The following is a 25,237-nucleotide window of genomic DNA, read 5'->3' on the forward strand; positions in this document are numbered from 1 at the left end:
AAATAGATTTAAATTAAATAGCCCATCACACCAACAGCCTTGAAAATCCGGTTCTCATGGTTGATGCTGAAGATGACTAGGATGATGATTATTAGCCTTCTTTTAAATTAAGCTTTCTAGACACTATGATGCTGTAATAATGCTTTTAAGAAATTTGTTCATTAACATTTGGGACTATTTTAAATGTGGTTCAATACCGCTCTCTAGGGCTATAATGAAAGAAAGGTTGAGTTGGCTAGGGCACGTTGTGTGGGAAGGATGACAAATTGTTTTTTTCGGCCAACCCTCTAGGGCTAAACGGAAAGCAGGTCGTCCTCGTCTGGGGTGCGAGGACCTCATAAAGAAAGATTTAAAGGAAATTAGAACTTCATGGGAGGGTGTAAAGAGGAAGGCTTTGAATAGATTGGGATGGAGGAGGTGTTTACGTAGCTGTGTTTGCCTCAGGAGGCTTGGTGCTGCGATGAGTTGTTAGTAGTAGTAGTAGTAGTTTTTCAACTAATACGCCAACGTCTTAATGTTTTTATAATCTGTCGTAAGTTTTATTTATCCAAACAAGACTTCAACATCTTTCGTATACAAAAATTGTCCATTTCATTTCCAGCAAATCCGTCATCTCAATCTCAGTCTCAAACCTGACAGGAAATATCTATGAGTATATCCCCGATATCCCTGTTTATATTTAGTAATTGTATCCTCTTAATACCATTATGATTGACGGACAATAGATATCCCTCTCCTTGTGTCCGTCCCCTGCAATATAATTTTCTACTACACAGACTCCGAAAAGGATATATGTACCACGTCAAAGGATAATTTAATGGAATTTACTTGGCTTACCACAAATTGAATTATTCTCCAAATTTGCTAGGGATAGCTTTGGTGGAATATATATTAGTGCTTCTAATATACTAGAAATTATTAGAAATTTGATTGTTGGCTGGATGAAATTGGGAGAAAACATTGAATGTTCTTGATGATTGTGCTGTTATCTTAAACGATCCATCATAATATAAACCGGAAAGTCAGTTTAAAATAATAAGTATTTGATGTTTTTTAGTCCAAGTATGTTTTATACAATCAAAATTCATCGTGTTCTTTTTATATTTATGGGATATAATCTGCAGCATGAATAACGCTAACTTCATCTTCAGTTGGACTAAAGCATGGATTTCCAAACTTTCTAGCACACTACCCCTTTTTTGGTTGGAAAAATGCTCTCATCTCCTTCTAAACTCAAATCCTCTTAATTAATCAATTAAAGCACGTTAATTTTCTTGTAAAGACTTATCAATAAATGCCTCCTAGATTTTTCTGCCCCTCCCTTAGATTTTAGAAAAACCTTTTCCTGGTATTTTTGTTGGAAAATATCTTTTTTTTTTATATTTTCATTGAAAGAATCAAAATTTACCTCATCACCGGCTGTAAGGATTTTGAACTCTTCCTTAGCAGTGATGAAGCCCAATTTGAAACCTTTCTGACTATCATTAACCTTACTTAAGTTAATTATCAGAGGCTAAGGGACCTTGTCCTCAATTGCCAGGGGTTAATACTATTAATTAGAGATTTCAACTTTACTCTTTGCAGAACAAAACTGTGTTTTCTCTTTTAAAAGTGATCAAACTAGAAAGACACTAGTTTTTCATGGAAAGCTATGTTTCATTTATTCACGATCTTGTTGGTTAGACCCGACCCCCTGCTTACCACTGTGTTTATTCCCTAGCCTTAATAAAGCTACTCGATCGGATTGATACTTTTTCGATGATTCAGTAACTTTTATGCTTAGATTCGATAGCCAGATTTTGATTTTAATTTTCACTTATATTATAAACAATAAAGATAGTCCTAAATCTCATTTAAATGAGGGCACATGTTAGTTCATCGGTTGGTTGTTCCATTGTTAATATTGTTGGTCCGTTTCTTGTTTTTCTGTTGCTGGACATGTTAAATAGGTTTTCAGGTAAGCGTTATTCCACTTAGTTGAGTACAGCGCTACCGTGTTTTGGCCAAATGAGCTAGGTTGAGGTAGGGTGGTTTGGCATGAATGACTGGATTTAACGCTGGTTGTTCTCCACTACCACTTTCTGTTGAAATGATAGAGCTCCTCTTTTAAATGACGGAAATGTCATCAGATAAAAGTGCCTTAACTATTTAAGGATTTTGCATTTTTCCCAAGGCAAAACGCCCTATCTCAACTTAGGTCACTCTACTCAGTGAACAATCATTCTCTGTTTTAAATAACTCTTGAGAACACACTGGATAAGCATGACTAAATGAAGCAAATTTTAAAGAAAAAAACAACAACAAAAACAAGGATATTATAAGCCAGTTAAAAAAGAAGGATAAATATTCAGATATTTCGGTTAAGACCTTCGGTCGGCCGTCCTCAGTGCACAAAAGGAAATAAATATTAGAAAATATACAGATAGAAGTCCGGAGAACAAAAAAAAAAAACGAACCTAAAAATGATAAAAATAAAACAGGCCCTCTCTAAGCAACGGTGAAAAGGGCAAAGAAGGCCTATTTAATTTGGTGTTTTGTTTCTTCAGGCTCTTTTTATTTTTGTTTTGTCCTTAATAATTTTATCTGAATGTCTTTACTCTTTGTTTACTTTTGTGCACTGAGGACGATCGAGCAGAGGTCTTGACCGAAATATCTGACTATTTATCCTTCCCTTTTTCACCGACTGGAAAAATCTCGATCATGCCTTAGTTCTATGACTATCTACCTTAGTTCTGCCTTAGGATGGATGGATGGATGATGGACTATTTATCAACAAGTGAAATAACATCATTTTTATACAATCCTGGAAAAGGCTTATGCAAGATTTGCCTCTCACTCAGACTATCTGTCTTTGATTTTTCTCCAATTACCCATGGCTTAATGGCAACTTGATTTTAATTCAAATAACGAGACCAAGACCGAGTCCGTGTATTTGTGAATTAAAATCAAGTTGTCGTCAGGTTAGGTCACAATTTGCTTAATCTTGTCATTCTCTGTTGGTTGCCCCGAGGCAAAATAAGACGTTTTGTCATGAATCTGGAGGCGGAAGGTAATCATTAGGTTCTGGGTACAACGACCTATTTCAAGACAAGATAGAACATTTTTCTCGAAACTACGATTCTCGAGTTAGTGTATTGTATTGGTTAGTCAGTTTATGAGTGGATCATATGCGTCTTGGATGCGTGCCGTCAGCGAGAGGACAATTGGGGTAGAGGTTCCCTTTTTGAAAAATGAAGACAACAGAGACTTTTCTTACAGATCGGAGCTTTTATGTCCTCCCTATTCTTATATCTATTTAAACTCCGATGGTTTTTATTTTAATTTCGATATTACTACTTATCAAACACTTAAAGTGGTTTAATTCATTATGAATGATTGAAATGCTCCTCCTCCTGGCAATTTTATCCGACTGTGCTCTACGTGACTTTTGTGCTCTTCTTGTAATTAAAAGCTATAGAAAGCGATGTTTTAATACTTCACTGTCTTAACACAAATTGATATTTATTCAACGCTTTACCGTTTTACTGAGACAACTCATAAATTCTAAGGAATTTCTTCCATATTTTTAGAAGAAGCCAATTTCCAATGTTATCTTGATTATTTTCTATCTTAGCATTGATCAAATTAGAATCTCATTTTCTTCCTTTTAATTGGTAGGTCAATTTTGTCACAGTAAAAGGAATGATTTCGTGCAACATTTTGGTGGTCGAAATTAACCATTAAATAATTTCTATGTTTTAGCATGGCTGGAGGATTAGGTGGAATGGCAACAATGTCTGGAATGAGTACAAATTGTTTCCAGCAGCGTGATTCAACAACTGCATACGCACCATATATGTTTCATGCACATGACTCATTGAACGCTTACAATCATCATAGAGCTGCTGCAGTTGCTGCTGCTTGTAGTGTCAGTTCTCCAAATCCAGCCATTAGTAACACTACTCCATACTCGCCAAATGCCGGAACTCATCCATCAGGGCAAACAGGTTAGCTTGAGTTTACTATAAAGTTAAACCGCTTTTATTGATATTATTGACTTATATCTATTATTGGAGAGATAAGTCAATACTATTACGTTTAATCTTTATTATTGTGAATAGCTATAGCACCGGTAAACACAAGGTTTTGCTTTCTTTCGAGGCTGTTTATTTTTTTGTAATGAAGCGTCAGAAGTTTTCTATTGTTTGTGGTTTTAGTTTTTTTTTTTTTAGTTTGGTTTTGTCAAAAATTAGGTATTTCTGTGCTTACCTTACCTTAAACATTAGTTCCTCCTGTGCCTCCAGAGGTCGAAGGTAAGTAGCCTAACTACATTCGATGGTCAGGTACCTCAAGAATTTCAATAACAGGCTATTTATTTTACTTGCTTTTTTTTTTTTTTTTTTTTTTTTTTTTTTTTTTTTTTTTTTTTTTTTAGCAATTGGACGTTGAAATCATTTTCCTAAGTTCTTGTGCACAAATTTGTTTTCTCATGCTCTTACTTTTTAAAAGGAGTCATATCGGCTGTCATTTCTGTACCGTTACAAATCCCAAGTCATGTACCTGTTATTACTCGCCACCCTTGGTTTGACAGTAGTGGTGTAGCTAGGGGGAAATAAGGGATGACGGCTATCCCCGGGTGAAGCCTCTAAGGGGATCCAACTGATTTTTCTTCTTGCCAAAACTATGATCTTACTTATATTGCGGTGGTTATGAGGAGGGGGGCAAAACTGGTATTCTTCCCGGGCACTGAAAACCCTTGCTAGGCCTCTGTCTCAGGGTAGACCTAGGTGCTTATGTGACAAACGGGATAATGAAAATGTTAATTTTTACCTGCTCATATACGATAAACAGGTATCTTGTAAGTCGCCAATTTTCAAAAATTACTTCTTAGTTTTCTCTTGGTAGTTGATTTTCCTGAGCTATTATGCACGGACTTGTTTTCTCTTGTAATCAAATTTTTTTTTTTTTTAAGGAGTCATATCAGCTGGTGTTTCTGTACCGTTGCAAATCCCAAGTCAGGGTGACCTCAGTGCAAACTACTGGCCCAGATTACAATAGCGACATGGTGAATGAACCTTAATTCTGTGATAAAAATTGGACTACAAGAAGTACGCTGTATCTCACAAGTTAGGAGAATAGTTTGAAGGATATTTAGTGCAGTTGATGCTTTGGATATGAAAAGCCAATTTTAGGTGGAAAGGATTCCAATGCATATTTAAGAATCGTTACGCTCAAATTTTGTTTCTAGTGCACTAATATTGAAGACTTACTCATGAGAAGACTTACCCGAGATATTTGATCGTAGCAAATTCATGTGTCAGCACCAACCTCCTTATTAAATAGTATTTTCTGAAAAATACACCTACTTACATTTTATACCACATATTTTTTAAATTCAATATCGTCTGAACTTGTTATAAATACAGTGAGGTATTTATCAGCGATTTTATTTAAGAAAAAGCTGAAAGCGCCATTCTTGCAATATTGACATGTTCATAATTAACGATCATAAAAGACCCGCAAATCAATTGGCAAATTTTCAAATCACTAACTTAAACCTATTACAATCTAAACAGTACGAAATTACCCGATAGTTGTCCCCTCCCATGGAAACAGTGGTCCATTCCCCCAAAACAAAGTTCAAGCTACACCCTACCTTTTGATGTCAACATTGTATAATCATATTTTTTCGTTTGCTGCCCAATTCTTGTGTGAATGGCTATTACAATGCAGCATTGGGCATGTCTACAAGTGCTACTTTTCCTCAATATTCCTAATATTAAGCTTATTTAGTTGATTCCGGGCAGCTTTAGGCTATATACCCCGACTTACACCCCTTTCCTTCAAAAACCATTGCTGTAGTAGATCAACAGCCATATTGAAACAAAATGTATCCTGACCTGGTGACTCGTTTTTTTTTTTTTTTTGTCAAGCTTGATATGCCAGAAAGTGTTTTAGATATTTGTTATTTTGTTTATTGTTTGGTATACTTCTGAACTTCATTTACATTTAGGATTACTAACGCTTTCAAGCACAAGGCCGAGAACAGTAATTTTAGGAGGGGCCGAACTAATTTTTCAGGAGTGGGTTTGACGAACGAAACGCACTTCTCAAGCCATAGTTCGTAATTTATTCGTAATATCAGCATCCTTTTCTGGGGGACAGGGCTGTAATATATTGGTAACCTTCCCTTAGCATGTCATTACATGTGGATATTCCGCATTTCCCTTCAAAGCGAAATTTGACAGCATTATTAATGCTAAGACGCTTTTCTACATTAATGTGATTTGTAATCTCAAATTAATATTAATTCAAATAATGAAACGTGATGAGCAAGAAAATACTAAATCTAAGTTTTGCCACAGTGGGAAAAAGGGCTTCTATCCGGGAAAGCAGCTATTATAAGTTTATCATAATTCCGTTAGGAGCATACAATTTAAGATTTAAACCTCTAGATCATACAACAAATTCTATAGAAGAAGTTCGTTTCTAAGCCAAGATCCATTTTATTGTACATGTCAGTCTTTCTTCTTTTTTTTTGTTCATGTTTGTTGTTAGACTTTTGAAAATATGCTTCGAATGAGTCTTACACTTCTCTAACAATTTATTTTATTTTCTAATATTCTTCCAACACTATAAAATAAATGCTGAAATGATTAAGGTCTTATACCATAGGAAAAGAAAAAATGAAGTAGATCATATTTTATCCCCCTAATCGAAATTGTGCCCTTTGGGAGCTCAACTACAATAAAATCCAACTACTTAAATTGTTTATATATTATCTCTGTAAATATACTGTAAAGAATTGACAGTGCTTAAACTCCGGAAAGTGGTGAAGTGATAGAGTTAATTAGGGAATCCAGACTCACCCCAGATTATAAAATATAATAGTTTTGTGTCCACATTCTGAACATATGAGGGCAAAAAATAAATATTTTGCACAATTACACCCCCCACCCCCAAACCGAAACGTGTTAATCATCTCAAAAATTCAGTTTGATCGCGTCTCAAATATCAACATAAGTCCTGATCACATTTATGATTACTACGTGGGACCCTACTCATGTTTCTACTACTTTCTACCTTGCAGTGGGTCTATTTCTCTTTTAAAGTTGATGTTTGCTTTCTAGTCAAAGCTTTTTTTGTTCCTTTTATCATATTAATGATGTGAAAAGATGTTTTTTTCTTACCGTTATGTAAATGGTTTATTGTTCAGATTTATTGAATCTATTTGAAGAATAAAGGAATTTTCAAAATTTTTGCTCTACAATTAAGTTAAACTAGGGTCATTTACTATTCTTATTTTCTACTGAAATTAATAGTTCCTTAATTTATCGGCTTATTTCTTTGACCAAAATGAGCAAATATTTTCAAACTGTGTCTGTGAGGAGAGAGAGAGAGAGAGAGAGAGAGAGAGAGAGAGAGAGAGAGAGAGAGAGAGAGAGAGAGAGATAGAGAGAGAGAGAAAGAGAGATAAAGGGTGATAAAAAACGAAAGAAAGAGACAGAGAGAGGAGAGATGGTTAAGTATAATTGTTATTGGATAATCTTTGCATTGAAAGTCTGACATTTTTCTTAGTTTAAAGCATGCCTTACTTAGACGCAAATAGACAAAATAGATGCATACCAGAGCCCTATCTATTTTGTTAAGAATCTTAAAACACGGCTAGAACACTGAGCACTTCATATGGTTTTACAATTTTTTTTTCCATTATAATGAAAAACGAAAATGACGTCAAACCGAAGAAAATCGTCGATCAATTCTTCCGTTCTCTGTAACAGAAATCAATGTCAAAAATACAAAAAAAACTCATCCTTCCTATGCTCTGTTGCTTTGATTCTCACTCCCCCTTTGCACACCTTTGCATCAAGGAGGTGTTACAAAATAAGAATAAAAACACATAACAAATTCACATGAACAACGAACACAAATTTGCACAAGAAAGTTAAGAAAACTAAAATTACAATATGTTGAAGTAATAAAAGGAAAAACGTAGAAGGGAGTTGTTTACTTTTTATGGTATGTGAGGTGAGAGGACCTTATTAATTTTTTTTTCTCATGCCTTGCCTAGCCACAGGTAACAAAAACTAGAATGAAAACAATATTGGCTTCTTTATTAGTAAGCTAATGTTGCGTGTGTCAGTTGAAGACTTTTCTACTAAGAAATTAGGTGGATTAACTCCTCATCATTCCTAATAAGGCAAAACGAAAGAAAATAAATGGAGACAGGTCTTTTACCCTGTGAGAATTTTATAGTACGGTTCCAGATACGGACAAAATATAAATCATTGAAAACTACAGCCAAGCTTTCTTTTGGAGAAGTTTTGGGGATTAAAAGACATACTGCTAAAACAAAGAAAATAAAAAAAAAGTTTTCAACTAAGGAAGGCAGTATAGGTACCAATCTCTCGAATTTCCCTGAAAGACTTCCAAGATTATTTCCTTTTCACTAGTCTTATGATGCCCTCTAGTTGCCCTCGCTACCTCAATTATGTCCCTTAATATACCATTTCATTCTCCTCCAGCTTTCAAGAATAGTTCTTTTGATCGACAGACAAAGGTCTGCCTTGAGCCATTTGAACAGATGACTTAATGACTGCTATTCTCGTAATCGATACAAAAGATAGCAGGAAGCTAAGAAGAGGGATAATCGTTTAAGAGAGGAAACAGGATAACTAGGAAGGGACGAGGGGAATCTTTTTTTTTCCAAACGGCTGTACTTGCATTATATTTGGTTGCTAAATAGGAAAGACGTCGTAGCAGCTATTAATGCGAGGTAACAATATTCCCCTCATTATCTAAATTAAAGAATTGACATCATCTGTATTTCAGAATTGAAAAAAGTATTTAAAAAATAATTGATTTTCAATAGATTATTACTGAGTACAGGATGATTTTCATGATGATTAGTTAAGTTTTTCTGTCTGTCTGCAAGTCGACATAATTAAGTTCTTAAGATAAATCCAAACATTGTCAGTGGCACCATTGAGTCAGGAGTACTCACACTGCACAAATTATTAGTCCATTCTTCCATTTCATGTTGTTTCACTGAGGAACCTGTGAGATTTTTTCCTTGGAAACTGACCTAGGCAACTAAAAATCTAACAAAACACAACTTAAAAATCAAAAATGTTGTTACCACGCCAACGATTTTAATGAACTTTGGCATACTTACTAATTTTTTTTACGCTTTTAAAAAAATACTGGAACTAATAGATAGAGGATATCTGACAGCAATATAAAAAATTTACTTCATTTTTAGAAAAAGAAATGTTCCGAGGTTAAAATTATTGCGACTGGGGCTGTTTTTTTTTTTTTTTTTTTTTTTTTTTTTTTATTTTTATTTGCAGATGATATATACTTTGCCAGTAATGCTACATATCTCACAAGCAATATTATAAATTTTGACTGCACTACTATTGTATTTGCTGACGAAATCGGCTTCGGGTTTGCAAAGATATTACAGATTTTGGATAGTTATTTGGAACGTCAAAAATTAGTTTTAAATATAAATATATCTATTGTATCAGATTTTGGGAAATAAGAAAGGGAAAAAAGGTTTCGTTTTGTAGGGAAAAAGATAAGAGTAGTCAAGGATTCTACTTATTTGAGATGTTAGTTTACAAGTTCAGGAAGATAAAGTGACCAGGGGCAAATGGAAGTAGGAAAAGTTCGAAATGTCATGAACATTACTGAGAAACCCAACCTCCCCCCTCCCTGGCATCTAGGACCAGCAGCTGCTAAACTACATAAGAGAAGTTTCAAGACCAAATAGGGCCAGTTGTGAGATATAGTTCTAGGGTTTGAAAAAGGGAAAAAATAAGAAGAGCACATTTAGGATAATTAGGGAGATTGTTAAGTTTAAGAAGGAAATTCAATAGTTTCAAACATTTCATAGTAACAAACTGTAATTATGTTATACTGATTCCAATTATATGAATTTCATTAAGTTTTGCGTTATTCATCAAAGGCTAAGAGCCTGACAAAACTTGCCTGATTTTCAAAAAAGGGAGGAAACACCACCGAAAATTAAAGCTTCTTAACGAAAATCATACCTTCAGATTCAGCGTATCGGAGAACCTCACTGTAGAGGTTTTAAGCTCATATGTGCAAAAATGTAGAATTTTGTATTTTTTTTTTTACCAGAAGAAAAATCACGGATGCGTATTTATTTGTTTTTCTTTCCCCAGGGGTGATCGTATTGACCCAGTGGTCCTAGAATATCAGGAGGGGGGTATTTTGAACAGAAATCAAAGGCTCTGGTGCCCTTTTTAAGAGACCAAAAAATTGGAAGACAACTAGTTCCCCACCGACGCCCCTTTTTTCCTGAAATCGTCTGATGAAAATTCGCGAAAAGTTAAAACATTTTCCCATTGTTCACGTACAATATTAGTTATTTGGAAGTATCTATACATCTTGCAGGTGGATGGGGGGGATATTCCAAGGGAAGATTTTTCTGCTGGGAGGATTTTCCATGAGGAGAATTTTCCACGGGGAGGGAAGTTTTCAGAGGGTGAATTTTTCAGGGAAAATTTACACTGGGGGAATTTGCCAGAATTCCTATATGAAATAATTTTTATATGTCTTGCTTTCTCTTTGCTGACTCAATTTTGCGCGTGGAGATGTTAAGGGTAATTGTCCGTAGTAAATTTTCACCGGAATCAAATTGTCTAGAGGATATTCCTATGGGGAGAGGGATTTTTCCGAGAAGGTGGAGCCTGATTTCCTGGCATTATTTAAAACGATCAGAAACTAAATAAAAAAGTGAGTTTTTTCATCTCAAAGAAAGGAGCAACATTACACCTTATTTTGTGCTTGGGGTGGGTTTTCATGAGAATAATTTTCGTTGCTGAGGGACATTTCCGGCGTGAGCTTTCCAGGGGAAATTTTATACTGGGGGATTTGACAGAATTTCGATATGAAATTCTTTTTAGTTGTCTTACTTTCTCTTTGCCTACTCAACTTTGCATGTGGAGATGTTCTGGGAGGAATTTTCAGCGTATTTGGATTTCTGGGAAATAATTTCCAAGGAAAGGAGGATTACTGAAGTAATTGGAAAAACGATTAGAACCCAATTTTTTTTTTCAAATGAAAGTATGCAAAGAAGAATTTTTCAGGCTGAATCTTCTGCAGGAAATCTTACGGAGGGGGGGGATTTTCAGCAAGGATGGAATTGTCCGGAAGGAATTTTACGGTGGGGGTATATTTTACGTACGAGGAAATTTCTACGGAAGAGCTTCCCGTGAGTGGAGAAAATTTTTCATGGAGGGTGAGCCAGATTTACCCGTATTATTTGAAACAAGATCAGAAATTAAATTTGAAAAAAACAATTTTTTTTCAACTGAAGTAAGGAGCAAAATTAAAATTCAAAACGAACAGACATTATTTCGTATATCAAGGGGTCCCCCCTCCTGAATACCTTTCTCTTTAAGCTAAAGTTTGACTTTTTGTCCCAAATTTTTATGAACGACTCCTAAAAACACAAGAGCTGTTTAATCAGAACAGGAAGCTTTTTAAAAGTGCTTTAAAACTTTAGCGTGAAGAGCAAGGTATTGAAGAGGGGGGAAACTCCTCCATATACGGAATATTTCTATTCGTTTTGAGTTTTAATGCTTCTCCTTACATTCAGTTGTTTTTTTATCATTTAACACGGTTAAGGGATGATTGTTTGATCTAAATTGTTTTCATTAAATGTATAATTGGAAAAGGTTCGAGTAATAGGCTACTAAATTCGGCCTATCTGGAGTTGTTGCAGGATAGAAGGGAAAGACCGTAGGCTTCGTAGGTGAAGTCACTTTTAAATAGCTGCGAATATTCAGACATTTGGGATGAAGAGACGGGGATAGATGAAGATAGTAAACGTATCAAAATTAGTAAAGGGTGTGTTAGAAGACCGGAAGATTCAGAAATGGCAGCGTTAAGTCACAACGTCAACGTCCCTTGAAGTGTTTACCGATATTGGACTGAGGTCTGGGGCAATGGAAGGAGGCAATTGGAGAAAGAAAGAAATAATTAGAAGAGGAAAGGGTGAAGGATGGTCCTTACTCAAGCCCCGTGCGTTGAGAAATTGGTGAGAATCTGCATTAATTTATGGGACAATTATATAATATATATACGATTTAAAGGAACAATTAGTTTTTATAAATGTGAGGGATATAGGTGGTTTGTTTCAGTTATCTTATGACATAGTAAAAAAGATTGTAAAACATATTAGATTAAGAAAGAAACACCAAGAAAGATTGTTTGCGAGGGGGGGGTGAGTTCCGGAATGTTTACTGAACGTGTGATTTTTTTCATTATTTTGCACAGATTGTTAAAATATTCATTCATGTGTTAAGAGGCTTGAATATTCTGTTATTTATTTTGTTCCCGTGACTCGGTAAGAAAAATCCGAAAGATAAATGTACTTTGAAGTTGTCTGCCTGTATCCGACAGCTTTTGCTGCTAGTTCTGTTACAATTATAAATATTAAGTTACTTTTTACATCAAGTAAGTGGGAACAAAGGGGAACACTTATCACTAATAATTATATATTATTTTGATAGCCAAGTGATTTTTCCTCATGTATAGCTTAAATATAGAGCTCAATACTATATACTTTAATCAAACAAAACTCAAGCTGCAAAGCTCAACGACGAACATTGAGTCAAACCGCAAACTGTACCAAAAGTATTGCACCCACGTAAGGTTCAGTCTGTCAAAGCTCTATCCATTTTGAATACAACCTATTTAAAACAAAACAAAGACATAATTCTGCTTTCCCCATCTTCCACAACAAGAACAATTTCGTTCTACAGAATATGAATTGTCCATTTGTAAATTTCGTGCATTTGAACTGTTCCCTTTGTTCAGATAAAAATCTAACAACAATTCATATAGCTGTTGCATAGAATTATCACCTGAATAGATACCACAGAATATAGAAATGGCCAGGTGCGTAGCTACAGTATTTTCATTGGGGGGGGGGGGCAAGAGTGGGTGCTATTGGAGTAGGTGCTATTCAAGCGCTGGTTAAGAAAAGTTAAAAGAATTTAACAAACACGCTACTTGGTGAATTTAAAAACATTACGCAATATATTATAAACAATAAATACACATTAAACAGTCATAAATGTAAGTGCTGTTGCTTGGCTTTTACTAAAATTTTCAGCAATGAGCTGCTGCAGGCGGCTGTTGCATAGCGTAAACAAGCTTTCGGGTGCGTGAAGGTAAATGTCGTATACCCTCGGCTTTTTTCAGCCATATTCACCACTAATGTTGCAGTACACATCCGCCCTTTACCTCCCCCCTCATTCACGTCCAGCACAGGATGTTCCATCTCATAATTGAGCCAGCTCTATTCTAATATCCTCGTGTATCACGTTATTCATTTGCTCGTAATTTTGAATGGATTTTGACTCTGTAAGGTTTAATTTGTTGTACTAAACTTTTAATATATGAGATTTTTTGAAATATTATTTATGTTATTTTATTAAATTGATTTGTTTCTGGGTTCGCCGATGTATATTAACAAATAACATTGATATCAGCGTGCCAAATGAAGCCGAAACAAAAATCATAGGCAGCGCAATAGCGCTGTCTAAGTAAAGACACAGGATAGGTCAAAGTATTACCACTGATTGTGTAATCTTATTTATTGACATATTTCCCACATTTAAATAGCGACCGTATTTCAAATTTGATAATATTAAAAAAAAGTTAAAGTTAGAATTATTAACTTATGCCTTTGCCATTGTTTGACAAAGAATATCCACAAAATCTGAACAATTTTTGGCATCATTGCGGCAGAAACCTTAAATTGATTAAAAACTGCCAGGGACGCCAATTGGAAAGGAAATTGACTCCTAGAGATTGAAAATTACCTTCCCCTTTGTATCTTTGTTAAAAAACGAATTCTATAAAAACGCAAAAGTTTTTCTTGTGTAATCAGGGTATATGGGTGTACATTTTCGGAGGGGGGTTACACTGAATATCGTTTTTATGTCTATAACTCTCTTCACGAGCAAAGCTTGGTCTCCTAGTGCTGCATGATAAAACTGATGACAATAGAAAAAGAGAACGGGTTGATACCGCTTATACATGCACACCAAATTTCTAAATGGGAGATAAAATACACTTATTTTGTTTTAATTCACTTTATTCTATTCTCAGCAGACATTTTGCATAGCATGCTAATGCAGAGGTAAATGTCCCACAAGTAACGTTGCGCGACTAATTTCAGTCATAATTCTTAGCACATTTAAATTAATTCTTTTTTGGAATTGGTTAAAGAAATTTTTAGAAAAGCGAAAATAGTGAGAAATCAGCATAGTATCAAACAGTTCGTGGTAACGAACTGTAACGAACAAAAATGTGGAATTTTGTATTTTTTGCCAGAAGAAAGATCACGGATGCGTGTTCATTTGTTTTTTTCCCAGGGGTGATCGTATCGATTCAGGAGTCCTAAAATATCGTGAGCGGGCTCATTCAAACGGAAATTAAAAGTTTTAGTGCCCTTTTTAAGTGACAAAAAAAATTGGAGGGCAACTTGGCCCCCTGCCACGCTCATTTTTTTCCCGAAGTCACCCAATCAAAATTTTGAGATAGCCATTTTGTTCAGCATAGTCGAAAATCTAATTAATATGTCTTTGAGGATGAGTTAATCCCCACAGTTCCCGGGGGAAGGGCTGCAAGTTATAAACTTTGCTCATTGTTTACATTAAATAAAAAAAAAACAAGTTTTCTTTGACTGAAAGTAAGGAGCGACATTAAAACTTAAAATGAACAAAAATTATTCCGTATATGAAAGGGGTTGTACCCTCCTCAATACCACGCTCTTTACGCTAAAGTTTTTTATTGTTTTAAAAATTAAAGTTGTGTGACAGATTCAAACTTTAGCGTAAAGAGCGAGGTATTGAGGAGGGTACAGCCCCTTTCATATACGGAATAATTTTTATCCGTTTTAAGCTATAATGTCGCTCCTTACTTTCAGTTAAAAAAAATTTTTTTTTTTTATTTAATTTCTTAACGTCTTTGAATTAATGCAGCTTTGATTTTGGCTCACTGTACATGAATAATCAAAACAAAATTTGTATATTAATTTTACTTTTTTGACTAAATGGCTTTCTCGAAATTTTGTTCTGACGTAACTTACAAATTAACTTATGTAACGAACTTCTATATTCGTATGTTTTATTACGTATATTAGGGATTTGCCGCCTAGTCGATACCTTGCTCTTTACGCTAAAGTTCGAATTTTGTTCGAATCACAAACCCTTGCATCACAAAGGCCGGTTAATTAGAATAGATAGCTCTTTTGAAAGTACTAAAAAAAACTTTAGCGAAAAGGGCGATGTATTGACTAGGGGCGAACCCCCTCATATACATAATAATTTCTGTTTATTTTAAGTTTTAATGTTGCTCCTTACTTTCAGTTGAAAAAACTAGTTTTTTTTATTTAATTTTTGATCGTTTTTCAAATAATGCTGAAAAATCCTTCATAGAAATATTCCTTCCCCCAAGAAAACATCCTCCATGGAAGGATCCTCCCCCGTAACCCCCTCCTCCGAAATCCCCCCCATCAGAAAAAATTCCTCATGAAACGTCTTTATACTTCCCATTAACCAATACTATATGTAAACAATATGCAAAGTTCACAACTTGCAGCCCTTTCCCTGGGACCTCTGGGGGATTAAGTCATACTCGAAGACGTATTTATTAGGTTTTCGACTCTGCTGAACAAAATGGCCATCTGACAATTTTGATTGGGTGACATTGCGAAAAAAATGAGCAAAGATGGGGGCGAAGTTGCCCTCCACTTTTTTCGGCCACTTAAAAAGGGCACTATAACTTTTTATTTACGTTCAAATGAGCTCTCTTACGATATCCTAGGACTACTGGAGCTATACGATCACCCCTTAAAAAAAAAAAAGAAAAAAAAAAAAAAAAAACAAAAACACGCATCCGTGATCTTTCTTCTGACAAAAAATAAAAATTCCACATTTTGGCAGATAGGAGCTTGAAACTTCCGCAGTATGGTTTTCTGAGACGCTGAATTCCATGGTGTGATTTTTATTAAAGTTCTAAGACTTTTTGGGGGTGTTTACCACTTTTTTTCGAAAATAAGACAAATTTTCTCAGGCGCGTAACTTTTGATGTGTAAAACTAAACTTAATGAAACTTATATATTTGAAATCAGCATAAAAATCTGATTCTATTGATGTATCTATGGGTATCAAAATTCCGGTTTTTAGAGTTTCGGTTACTATTGATCCGGGTCGCTCCTTACTTACAGTTCGTTACCACGAACTGTTTGATACCAAGAATTTAGGGGAAGAAAAGTAATTTAAGGAGTAATTACAGATTATTGTGTTATAGAACACAATGTCATACTTTCAAAAACTTTGGTTTATGTTTTATGTAAAAACCATCTCATCTAAAAGTTTGGGAAAGTCACAAGAGAGGGTCAGTTTGGAAAGAGTGACGAGAGAGCATTGGTGCTTAAACATACTTTTAATCAGAATTCAAAAACACCAGCACCATGGACATTGCAACGGTACCCAGCAAAACAAGGAAAATCCGGGTCGCTCATTGCTTACAGTTCGTTACCACGAAATGTTTGATACCAAGAATTTAGGGGAAGAAAATTAATTTAAGGAGTAATTAGTATTGGTTATTGGGAAGTATACAGGTGTTTTCAGGAGGATTTTTTTTCTTGTGGGGGGTCGGGGTCGGAGTAGGGGTTACGGGGGAGGAGCTTTCAATGGAGGATATTTCCTCGGGGGAAGGAACATTTCCAGCATTATTCAAAAAACGATCAGAAATTAAATAAAAAAACAAGTTTTTTTTCAACTGAAAGTAGGAAGCAACATTAAAACTTAAAACGAACAGAAGTTATTACGTATATGAGGGGGTTCACTCCCTAGTCAATACCTCGCTCTTTACGCTAATTTTTTATTAGTACTTTCAAAAGAGCTATCTATTCAAATTAACCGGCCTTTGTGATTCAGGGGTTTGTAATTCGAACGAAATTCGAACTTTAGCGTAAAGAGCGAGGTGTTGACTAGGGAGCGGACTCCCTAATATACGTAATAAAAACATACGAATATAGAAATTCGTTACGTAAGTTAATTTGTAAGTTACGTCAGAACAAAATTTCGAGAAAGCCAATTAGCCAAAAAACGGAAAATTAATATGCGAATTTCGTTTTAATTATTCATGTACGGTTAGCCAAAACCAAAGCTGCATTAATTCAAAAACGTTCAGAAATTAACTAAAAAAAACAAATTTTTTTAACTGAAAGTAAGGAGCGACATTAAAACTTAAAATGAACAGAAATTATTCCGTATATGAAAGGGGCTGTCCCCTCCTCAACTCCTCGCTCTTTCGCTAAAGTTTGACTCTGTCTTACAACTTTATTTTTTAAAACAATAAAAAACTTTAGCATAAAGAGCGAGGCGTTGAGGAGGGGACAGCCCCTTTCATATACGGAATAATTTCTGTTCGTTTTAAGTTTTAATGTCGCTCCTTACTTTCAGTTAAAAAAAACTTGTTTTTTTTATTTTTGTACATAGAGGCAGTCCTACATTTGTGGGTTAGTATGTGAATTCAAAACGTAAGCAATAGGATAAGCGCTTATTAGGCATTTCAACGACACATAAGAGAATCGGAGTTTTAATTAAATACTGGAAATAAAAATTAAAACAATAAAACGATTCCTTGAGCAGATCCCCCTCTACCGAATTGCATAACCAAATTGCAGCCGATTTGACCTATCTAGTTATTGACAAATATCATAAAAAAGCGCTAATCTTGTTTTCTTTAAAATGATTTCTTTTTCATTCAGGTAATTATATTCACTGTATATCTACCTTCTTATTCTTCTATGCAAGGCCGTACCCAGCGGGGGAGGGGGGGTTTACGGGGGTATGAATCCCCCCGAAATGTTTTTCTGACTCGTAAAAACGCAACAAAAATGGATATAAACAAATTTTTATGCATTTTTTAGGCGTTTTTGTTTTCCCCCACCAAAAAAAAAATCTTTGAGTAACCGCCCCCCCCCCCGAAAAAAATCCTGGGTACCGCCTTGCTTCTATGATTCCATTTCTGTAATATTTGCAGGTGTAGAGAGTTTATTCATTTCCACTTATAAAAGTTTTAAAACAGGAGAGTCTAATCTTGAACTTATAGGTTTTAGGAAGTAAAAGCACCGTAAATCAGAAGTAAAAGCACCGTAAATATCAGGTAAAAATTGACCTGAGGAAATTTGGCGAAACAGGAAGCATAGAACATTTTTCAGTACTTGTCTGTTAAACGGAACGCACTCAAGAAGTGGAGTTAATCTTAACGAAATATGCTAAAACATGATAATAATATAATAGGCTACTTTAGAAACAAAATTATGGAAACTACGACAAAAAATTGTGGAAGGCAGGCCGCCCAGAAGGCATTATATTAAATAGATAGATAGATAGATAGATTTATTTTCCATATACCAGTAAAATAATTACATAACAATCTACAAATCCCCACAAAGGCTCCATGGCCTGTAGGAGGGGATAACCACCTCTATAGGTTATCCTATAGAGGTGGATAAATACCTAACCTAACCACCTCTATATATTCATGGGCGCCCATAAGCTGAATTCCAGGGGGGGGCAAACTTCGTCTAATTGCTACTTTTAATGCTATATAATAGAAATCACACAACACAAATGTAAAAATAAGGCAGTAACATTCAGCCAGGGGGGGGCAAGAGCCCCCCCTGCCCCCCCATATGGGCGCCCATGTATATATTAAACATTTAATAAAATTATACATACATCATAATTTTCTCACTCAAAATAAGCAAATCATAACCGATCCAGGATATGAAACCGGTTTCTGTCAAATCTTAAACAGCATAATTCTTGAGTGCGTTCTGTTAACAAGTACTCATTTTTCAATTTTGCAATTAACTGGGCTCACATTTTTATTTGATGATAAGGTTCTAAAATTAATATATTTGGAAAAATATTAATGTGGAACATATTATAAAATGTAACTGATATTTTTCTCGTTTTGCTTATGTTAAAAACGAGCTTGGATTTTTAATGAAAAATTATCTGCTCAAAGTAAAGAGCAAATTTTACACTTAAGACGAGTAACAGTTTTGAAGCCACTTAATAAATTTTATTTTTTTCAAATTATTGGAGGGGCAACTTCCCCCCCCCTGCTCCCCTCAACAACGCCACTGGAAAAGCCATTGCAATGCACAAGAAAAGATGAACCTCCCAATAAGAATGGTGATGATAATCCTGTAATTCAGAGTCAGATCACAACTGTACATAGTGTTTGCCTAGATTAAAAAAAAAGAAGTTTTTTTTACCTGCACAGATACCAGATAAGACAGAAAAGGCGTTGCAATACGTAAGAAGGTAATGAACCTCCCATTAAGAATGGTAACAGCCGTCCCCTAGTTCAGAAGCAGATCTTAACTGTACATAGTGTTTCCCTAAATAAAAAAAATAAAAAATCCAACTGAAAGTAAGGAGTAAAACTAAAACTTAAGACGAACAAAAATTATTTCGTATATGAGGTAGACTGCCCCCTCCTCAATACCTCACTATTCAAGCTGAAGTTTTTTAGTACTTTAAAAAGCTTCTTATTCTAACTAAACGGCCCATGTGCTTCAGAGGTCGCTCTTAAAGGATTGGGACGAAAAGTCTAACTTTAGCGTAAAGAGTAAGGTATTGAAGAAAGGGCTAATACCAAATAATTTCTGTTCGTTTTAAGCTTTGACGTTGCTCTTTACGTTCAGTTGAAAAAAATTTTAAACTTAATTCTGAGGGTTTTCAAATAATGCCGGAAAGTCCACCTCCCCACTCCATGGAATATTACCCTCACGAAAAATTCTCCAAGAAAATTACATCGTCACTGATTATTCCCCCGATCAATTCAATCATCGCTGAAAATCCACCCGGAAAAGCTCCTACGGACAATTCAGCCTATCATCAATTTCTCCTTAGCTTACTTTCATTAAAAAAAGGTACTGTTCTATTAACCGGACTCTTTTATATAGTGCTGGTTTGGTTAATGCTAATGAAATAAAATAAAATAGGATGAATATATTATAGTTTAGAAACGAATTTGGGCTACATATTTGCACATTGGGGGTGGGGAGGGGTGGGGGAAAAGCATAACATATATTAAATACGTAACCTAACTTAACCTAGGTACCCCCCCCCCCAAAAAAAAAACCCAAACAAAAAACAAAAAAGAACACTTTAAATATCGTATACGCAATTAAAAGCACACTATACATTGTATTTCTCTACAGCAGTGTCTTGTATCATCCCGTAAAAATGGGTTTGTCAACGCGTCTCGAGTTTGAGATATAAAAGAATCCGGTTAATAGAACAGTACCAAAAAACTTAGTTTTTATTTAATAACAAAAAGTTTTATTTGAGTTTTAGGTTTATTTGATCGTTTTTCAAATCCTGCCAGAAATCTTCCTTCGTGGAAAACATTTCCCGGATTAAGGTTTCTTGACATTTAGGGGGATTTCCCCCCTTTTTCGAAAATCACGCGATTTTTTTCAGGCTCGTAACTTTTGATGGGCAACATTAAACTTGCTGCATTTTATACATTTGAAATTATGATAAAAAAAAGCCTTTGATGTGTCTATTGTTACAGAGTTTTCTGAAAAAAGCCCCTTCAATTGCTCATGATTTATCTTTTCAAGCTTTAAAAAGTACTAACGGAGACTGAGGCTGCCTGAAAAAGTAAAAAATCACGGGCGACTCTGCCTGAAATGCCAAAATGAAGACACGGCCTACTAAACAAAATAGCCACATAATATCAATGACAAATTTATTCACCAGTGATAACTATTTGCAATCTTAAACTAATGCACACACAGCCAGGTAATAACACAAATCACACAAAAACACAAGCAGATCATAATAATACGCATTGACAATGAACATATGTTTAGTTAGTGAAATAGATAGTTAGTTTACTCGCTTTTATAGTAGTTAACGATTATCACAGAATCTGTACCTTGAAGATCATCACATAGCTTATAAGGCACATTTCTGCAGATCAAGAGTCACCAGGAAACTTTGCTGGGGGAGGGGGCAATTTTAATGATTAGGGGTGATACTAGTAAGTTTAATCACTAAAAATATATTAATGCAATTTCATGTATCCATTAAAATGACTTGGCTTGACATAGATCTGGAAACAAAGGAGGACAAACATGCAGAGACCTAGGTTTCAAAAGCGAATATTGTTTTAATCAACCTTTCTTTTCCCAGGGTAATTCATTACCGACCCCTCGTATCCTGTCTCTGGTGGCAACCATGGAAGGTATAGAATTTGAGATATTGCTTCCAACGTAACCCAGTACTAAACTCTATTCCTAGTTTTTTCAGAAAAACCAATTTATTGGGAAACAGTGGAACAGCCCCTAAGGTTTTGACAAATAGATTCTCTTTGTGTATTCGTTAAAATACCAATGGAAAAGATATTCGTAAGTTGGCAAACCTGGTTTTTGTATTGACATGTAAGAGCCAAAATCCAAACAATTTTTGTACATCACGATTAACCGTCAACATAAAGGGGAAAAGGAGACATATCGAATTGCGCGTTGCTGGGGTAGGAGGGGTGCAACTGCATGAGCAAAAGCTATTTCCTCGGGAAATGTGGGTAGCGACCCTTAGAAATTGTAGCATGGCTTGTTCAAAGCAAATTGTACTGACCGTAAGGATGGACCCAAACAAAAAACTGAGGCAAATATTTAGTTGAGAATCGGCAGTCACTGTCTCATCGACTCAAGGACCCGCTTTCCAAACGCTTGAAACATCCATATTCATATCAGAGCCAAGTATGAAAATGAATTGAATCTTTAAGAGCGTCTTCGTTCGAGAAGTATTATTGGAGGGTAGCTTCCAAAGCCTTTTCAATAAATGTAATATACTAAAATATCTTTATATATAATATATTGGGAACAACTTCAGCTTTGAGCGCAGACCAGACCCACAGATAGACATATTGATGTCAATAATAGTTCTAATTATTGCTTTACATAATTAGAATCCAGCCTCATCAAAATTATGGCACAGAAAAATTCCGCTACAGGTCATTCTGACGATTATCACACTTGCTTAAAGGTACCGTAAACACAACTTTCCCGAATAATCGAACCCTACATACACGATTGTAGCTGGGAATGTGCTCGGGGTAAGGGGGGGGAGGCTTACTTTATTTTTGCTTGTGAAGAACTTACAACTATAGGGATGCAATGAATTTTCCAGAAAGGTTCTGCTCAAGAAAAGTTCTGCTAATGGATTAGAACCCAGAAATCTCTGTACAAGACTAAAGGACCCACTCATGCGCTGTAATCAGAAAATGAACTATTTCTGATTAACGAAATAAAAAACAGCTAAGCCACAAACTGGAAACAGTAGACCAAATGCAAAGCTGTACCCAAGAGGATGGGTTCAATGTTTTAAACCAGCATCTCTAAGTATTGGCTTTGAGAACATTTTGCGTTTTCAGTAGAATCAAATATAGGCCTACTTTGCAGCATCGGAACCGACTGATGAAAACCAAATTATTCTGTTTTTATTCCAGAGATTGGAAAATAAAAAGGAAAGGGGATAATTATAATTTTCCTCTCACATTCCTTTTGTGGTGCTTCTGAAATTTGATTTCAATATGAAACAGCGTTTTTATGCGGATTTCTGGGTCAACCAGCATAAGCTTTATTTGTAGGTTAAAAGCAGAACCGAGTCCGAAGGAGAACAGGAAAAAAAAAAAAAAAAAATCTAAAACCAACCCCACAAGTTTCTAAAACCAACCCCACAACTTTCTAAGCATAAAATATTTTTCCTCTCACATTTCTTTAGCACTTAATATGGAACACATTATTTATGTGGATTTTTACGCCATTCCGCATATACTTTTACTGAGGATTAGAAGGAGGGAGAGATGCAAAACTAACCCTTCCTAGGGGTGATAGTTTCCTAAATTCACTTGACATTTCCCCAGAGAAAACAAGATTTATAAATCAATTCCAGAAAGTAATTCAATTGAAATTTGTTTCGGGTGTTTCAAGACGAAAGAAAAAACAGAAAACAACCAAAGATAAGGCAATTAGGAAAAATACACGTTTTTTATGCTGTACCCTTTTCTTACACTTTTTGCATAAATCATATAATTATTTCCTTTTTCTTGATGTCACCTTGCCTCCAAAATCTTGTGCCTCCTCCTATATAGATTCCAATGCAGAAACGAAATACAGAAGCCAGATCAAAAATAATTAAGACACAATCAGGTACTGTATTTACAAGCAAAATGTTATCCGTTTTGCAGGAATTCTTAATCACTTTGGTGAAGATTGTACACCGTACGTTTGGGTATTAAATTAAAAAAAAAAACACAAAATCAAATAAGAGATTCCAATATAAATTTTGTAATTGCAAATATTAACTAGATATGTTTTTTTTTAAACGGTGGTAAAATATTTTCAAATAAATTACAGTAGGTTAAATATAATGCTGGAGAAATATAGGGGCACTGAATCTGCTACTATTTTTACCTCTTTGATTATGAAGGATCATTTTTTTATATATGTAATTTTGCATAACTACAAATACGTACGAATATCAATAAAACACTACAGATAGAGAAAGAAATAGTGTGAAAAAGAGAGAGGGAGATAGTGAGCCAGAGACAGAAGAGAGGGAGGAGACAGAGTTTAGCTCTGTTCGAAGACAAAAAATCAAGGATGAAATGCTACAAAAAAAGAAATTTTATAAATGAAGATTCTATCAATCGGAAAACTCCTTAGATTCATTCATTATAGCGACGAAAAATAAGACTTGTCCCTGCTTGCCGAGAAAGGACTGGGCAAACTGCCAATTAAAGGAGTTGTCTCTCCAGAAGCTCTTTCACGGGAGAATGGCATTGGGAACTGACTTTGGAGTCGAGGAAGTCCTCTTCTTGGCTTAAACCAAGGCAAGTGAGGCAGCGGGTTGACATTTGGAAAAAGAGGGTTTTTCCATTCCCGAAGGAACTGAAAGGTAGCAGCAAGAAAAGCCAATGCGATCCATATGCCAATCATGATCTGATCTAAAAGAAAATAAAAGTGGGTTCAATCTGGCTGAATAATATTCAGTTTCAAATTCATTTTCAGTTTCAATTCAAATTCAGTTTCAGTTTACATTTAGCCTTAATACAAACTAAAAAAACGTGTGACGAACTTAACGAGTCATTGAAAAAGTCAAAACGCTCCCTAAAACCAAATTTTAAGAAAAAAAAATGTTTCGACCAGATTACATGATATGCAAAAACCAGCTCAGCAACGCCTTTTTAGTATTAATTGTGGTTGATAATTAACGCAAAATTTTAGGGCGTAGTTGTTATCAAAAATAAAATTAAGAAAAACTAAGTATCGTGACATTTTACAAATTTTCAACCAAATACATCTTTGACAAAAAAAAAAAAAAAACTCAAACACAAAAGAAAATATGTTTTATAGACATGCTTCGAAAAGATAGCTCCTCAAAGCTTGAAATAATAATGCAACCCGGTAAAATATGAAACATAAAGTATATGATATATAAAATAAATGTGCCAAAATAAGACACGGACCATTTGGCAAAAAAATATCAAACTTTAAGTCTAAACTCCAACACAAAAAAAAGATGTTTTATGGATATACTTCGAAAAGACAGGTTCTCAAAATTTGGATCCCTAACATTGAAAAACATTTAAATAAATAAGCCTTAAAAGCTGGAAACGACAAATAGGAGGTACTGTTCAATAAAAAACAACATTGGCTATTCAAGTAGTGTCAGGAAGTTTTCTTGCGCCAAGAATGGTGCCAATTCATATTTGTATAGAATTATATATTACAATCTTATCCATTTTGCATCTTATTTTGTCTCCCTACGGGCGGTAGGAGTAAGTGGGCATTAGTGTATCGTTGATTATACAGTTGTTTTATTACACAGTTTTGCACAATACAAAATCACGTAAACGCTTTTACTACTGTATACTGTACTGCATACAAAATATATTGCAGGTTTTGCCTTTCCGAACATCGTTCCGAAATAATTTGGATTTTGTAATTTAAAAATTACTACAAAACTTTTGAAATTTATTGATAAAATATCAAAACCTTCAACTACCATTAAAGGATTTCTATAAAACAAAACCTTAGTTTAAGGATTATAAATAAATGGAACATTCAATTTTTTCAAGTCGAAATTGATTAAAATTGGTCGAATCTACA

General features: G+C 34.9%; 2 protein-coding genes across 3 annotated transcripts in view; one reads left to right on the top strand and one right to left on the bottom strand.

Annotated features, from left to right (window-relative positions):
- The window catches only part of toy (paired box 6 protein twin of eyeless), a 55,831-nt gene extending 48,689 nt beyond the window's left edge, over window positions 1–7,142 (top strand). For both annotated transcript variants that reach the window (XM_089108275.1, XM_089108274.1), the window contains exons 9-10: window positions 3,742–3,986; window positions 4,952–7,142. In XM_089108275.1, coding sequence (XP_088964401.1) covers window positions 3,742–3,986; window positions 4,952–5,037 — 331 coding nt within the window. In that variant the 3' untranslated portion in view covers window positions 5,038–7,142. The remainder of the gene's footprint in view (window positions 1–3,741; window positions 3,987–4,951) is intronic.
- Window positions 7,143–20,800: 13,658 nt separating this feature from the next.
- The window catches only part of LOC148955620 (transmembrane 7 superfamily member 3-like), an 88,254-nt gene continuing 83,817 nt past the window's right edge, over window positions 20,801–25,237 (bottom strand). Inside the window, exon 10 of the mRNA XM_089103232.1 lies at window positions 20,801–24,072. Coding sequence (XP_088959358.1) covers window positions 23,801–24,072 — 272 coding nt within the window. The 3' untranslated portion in view covers window positions 20,801–23,800. The remainder of the gene's footprint in view (window positions 24,073–25,237) is intronic.

This window comes from Artemia sp. Qi Xiang Cuo, chromosome 2 (genome assembly GCF_049724085.1).
Source record: "Artemia sp. Qi Xiang Cuo chromosome 2, ASM4972408v1, whole genome shotgun sequence".
NCBI classification, from domain to species: domain Eukaryota; kingdom Metazoa; phylum Arthropoda; class Branchiopoda; order Anostraca; family Artemiidae; genus Artemia; species Artemia sp. Qi Xiang Cuo.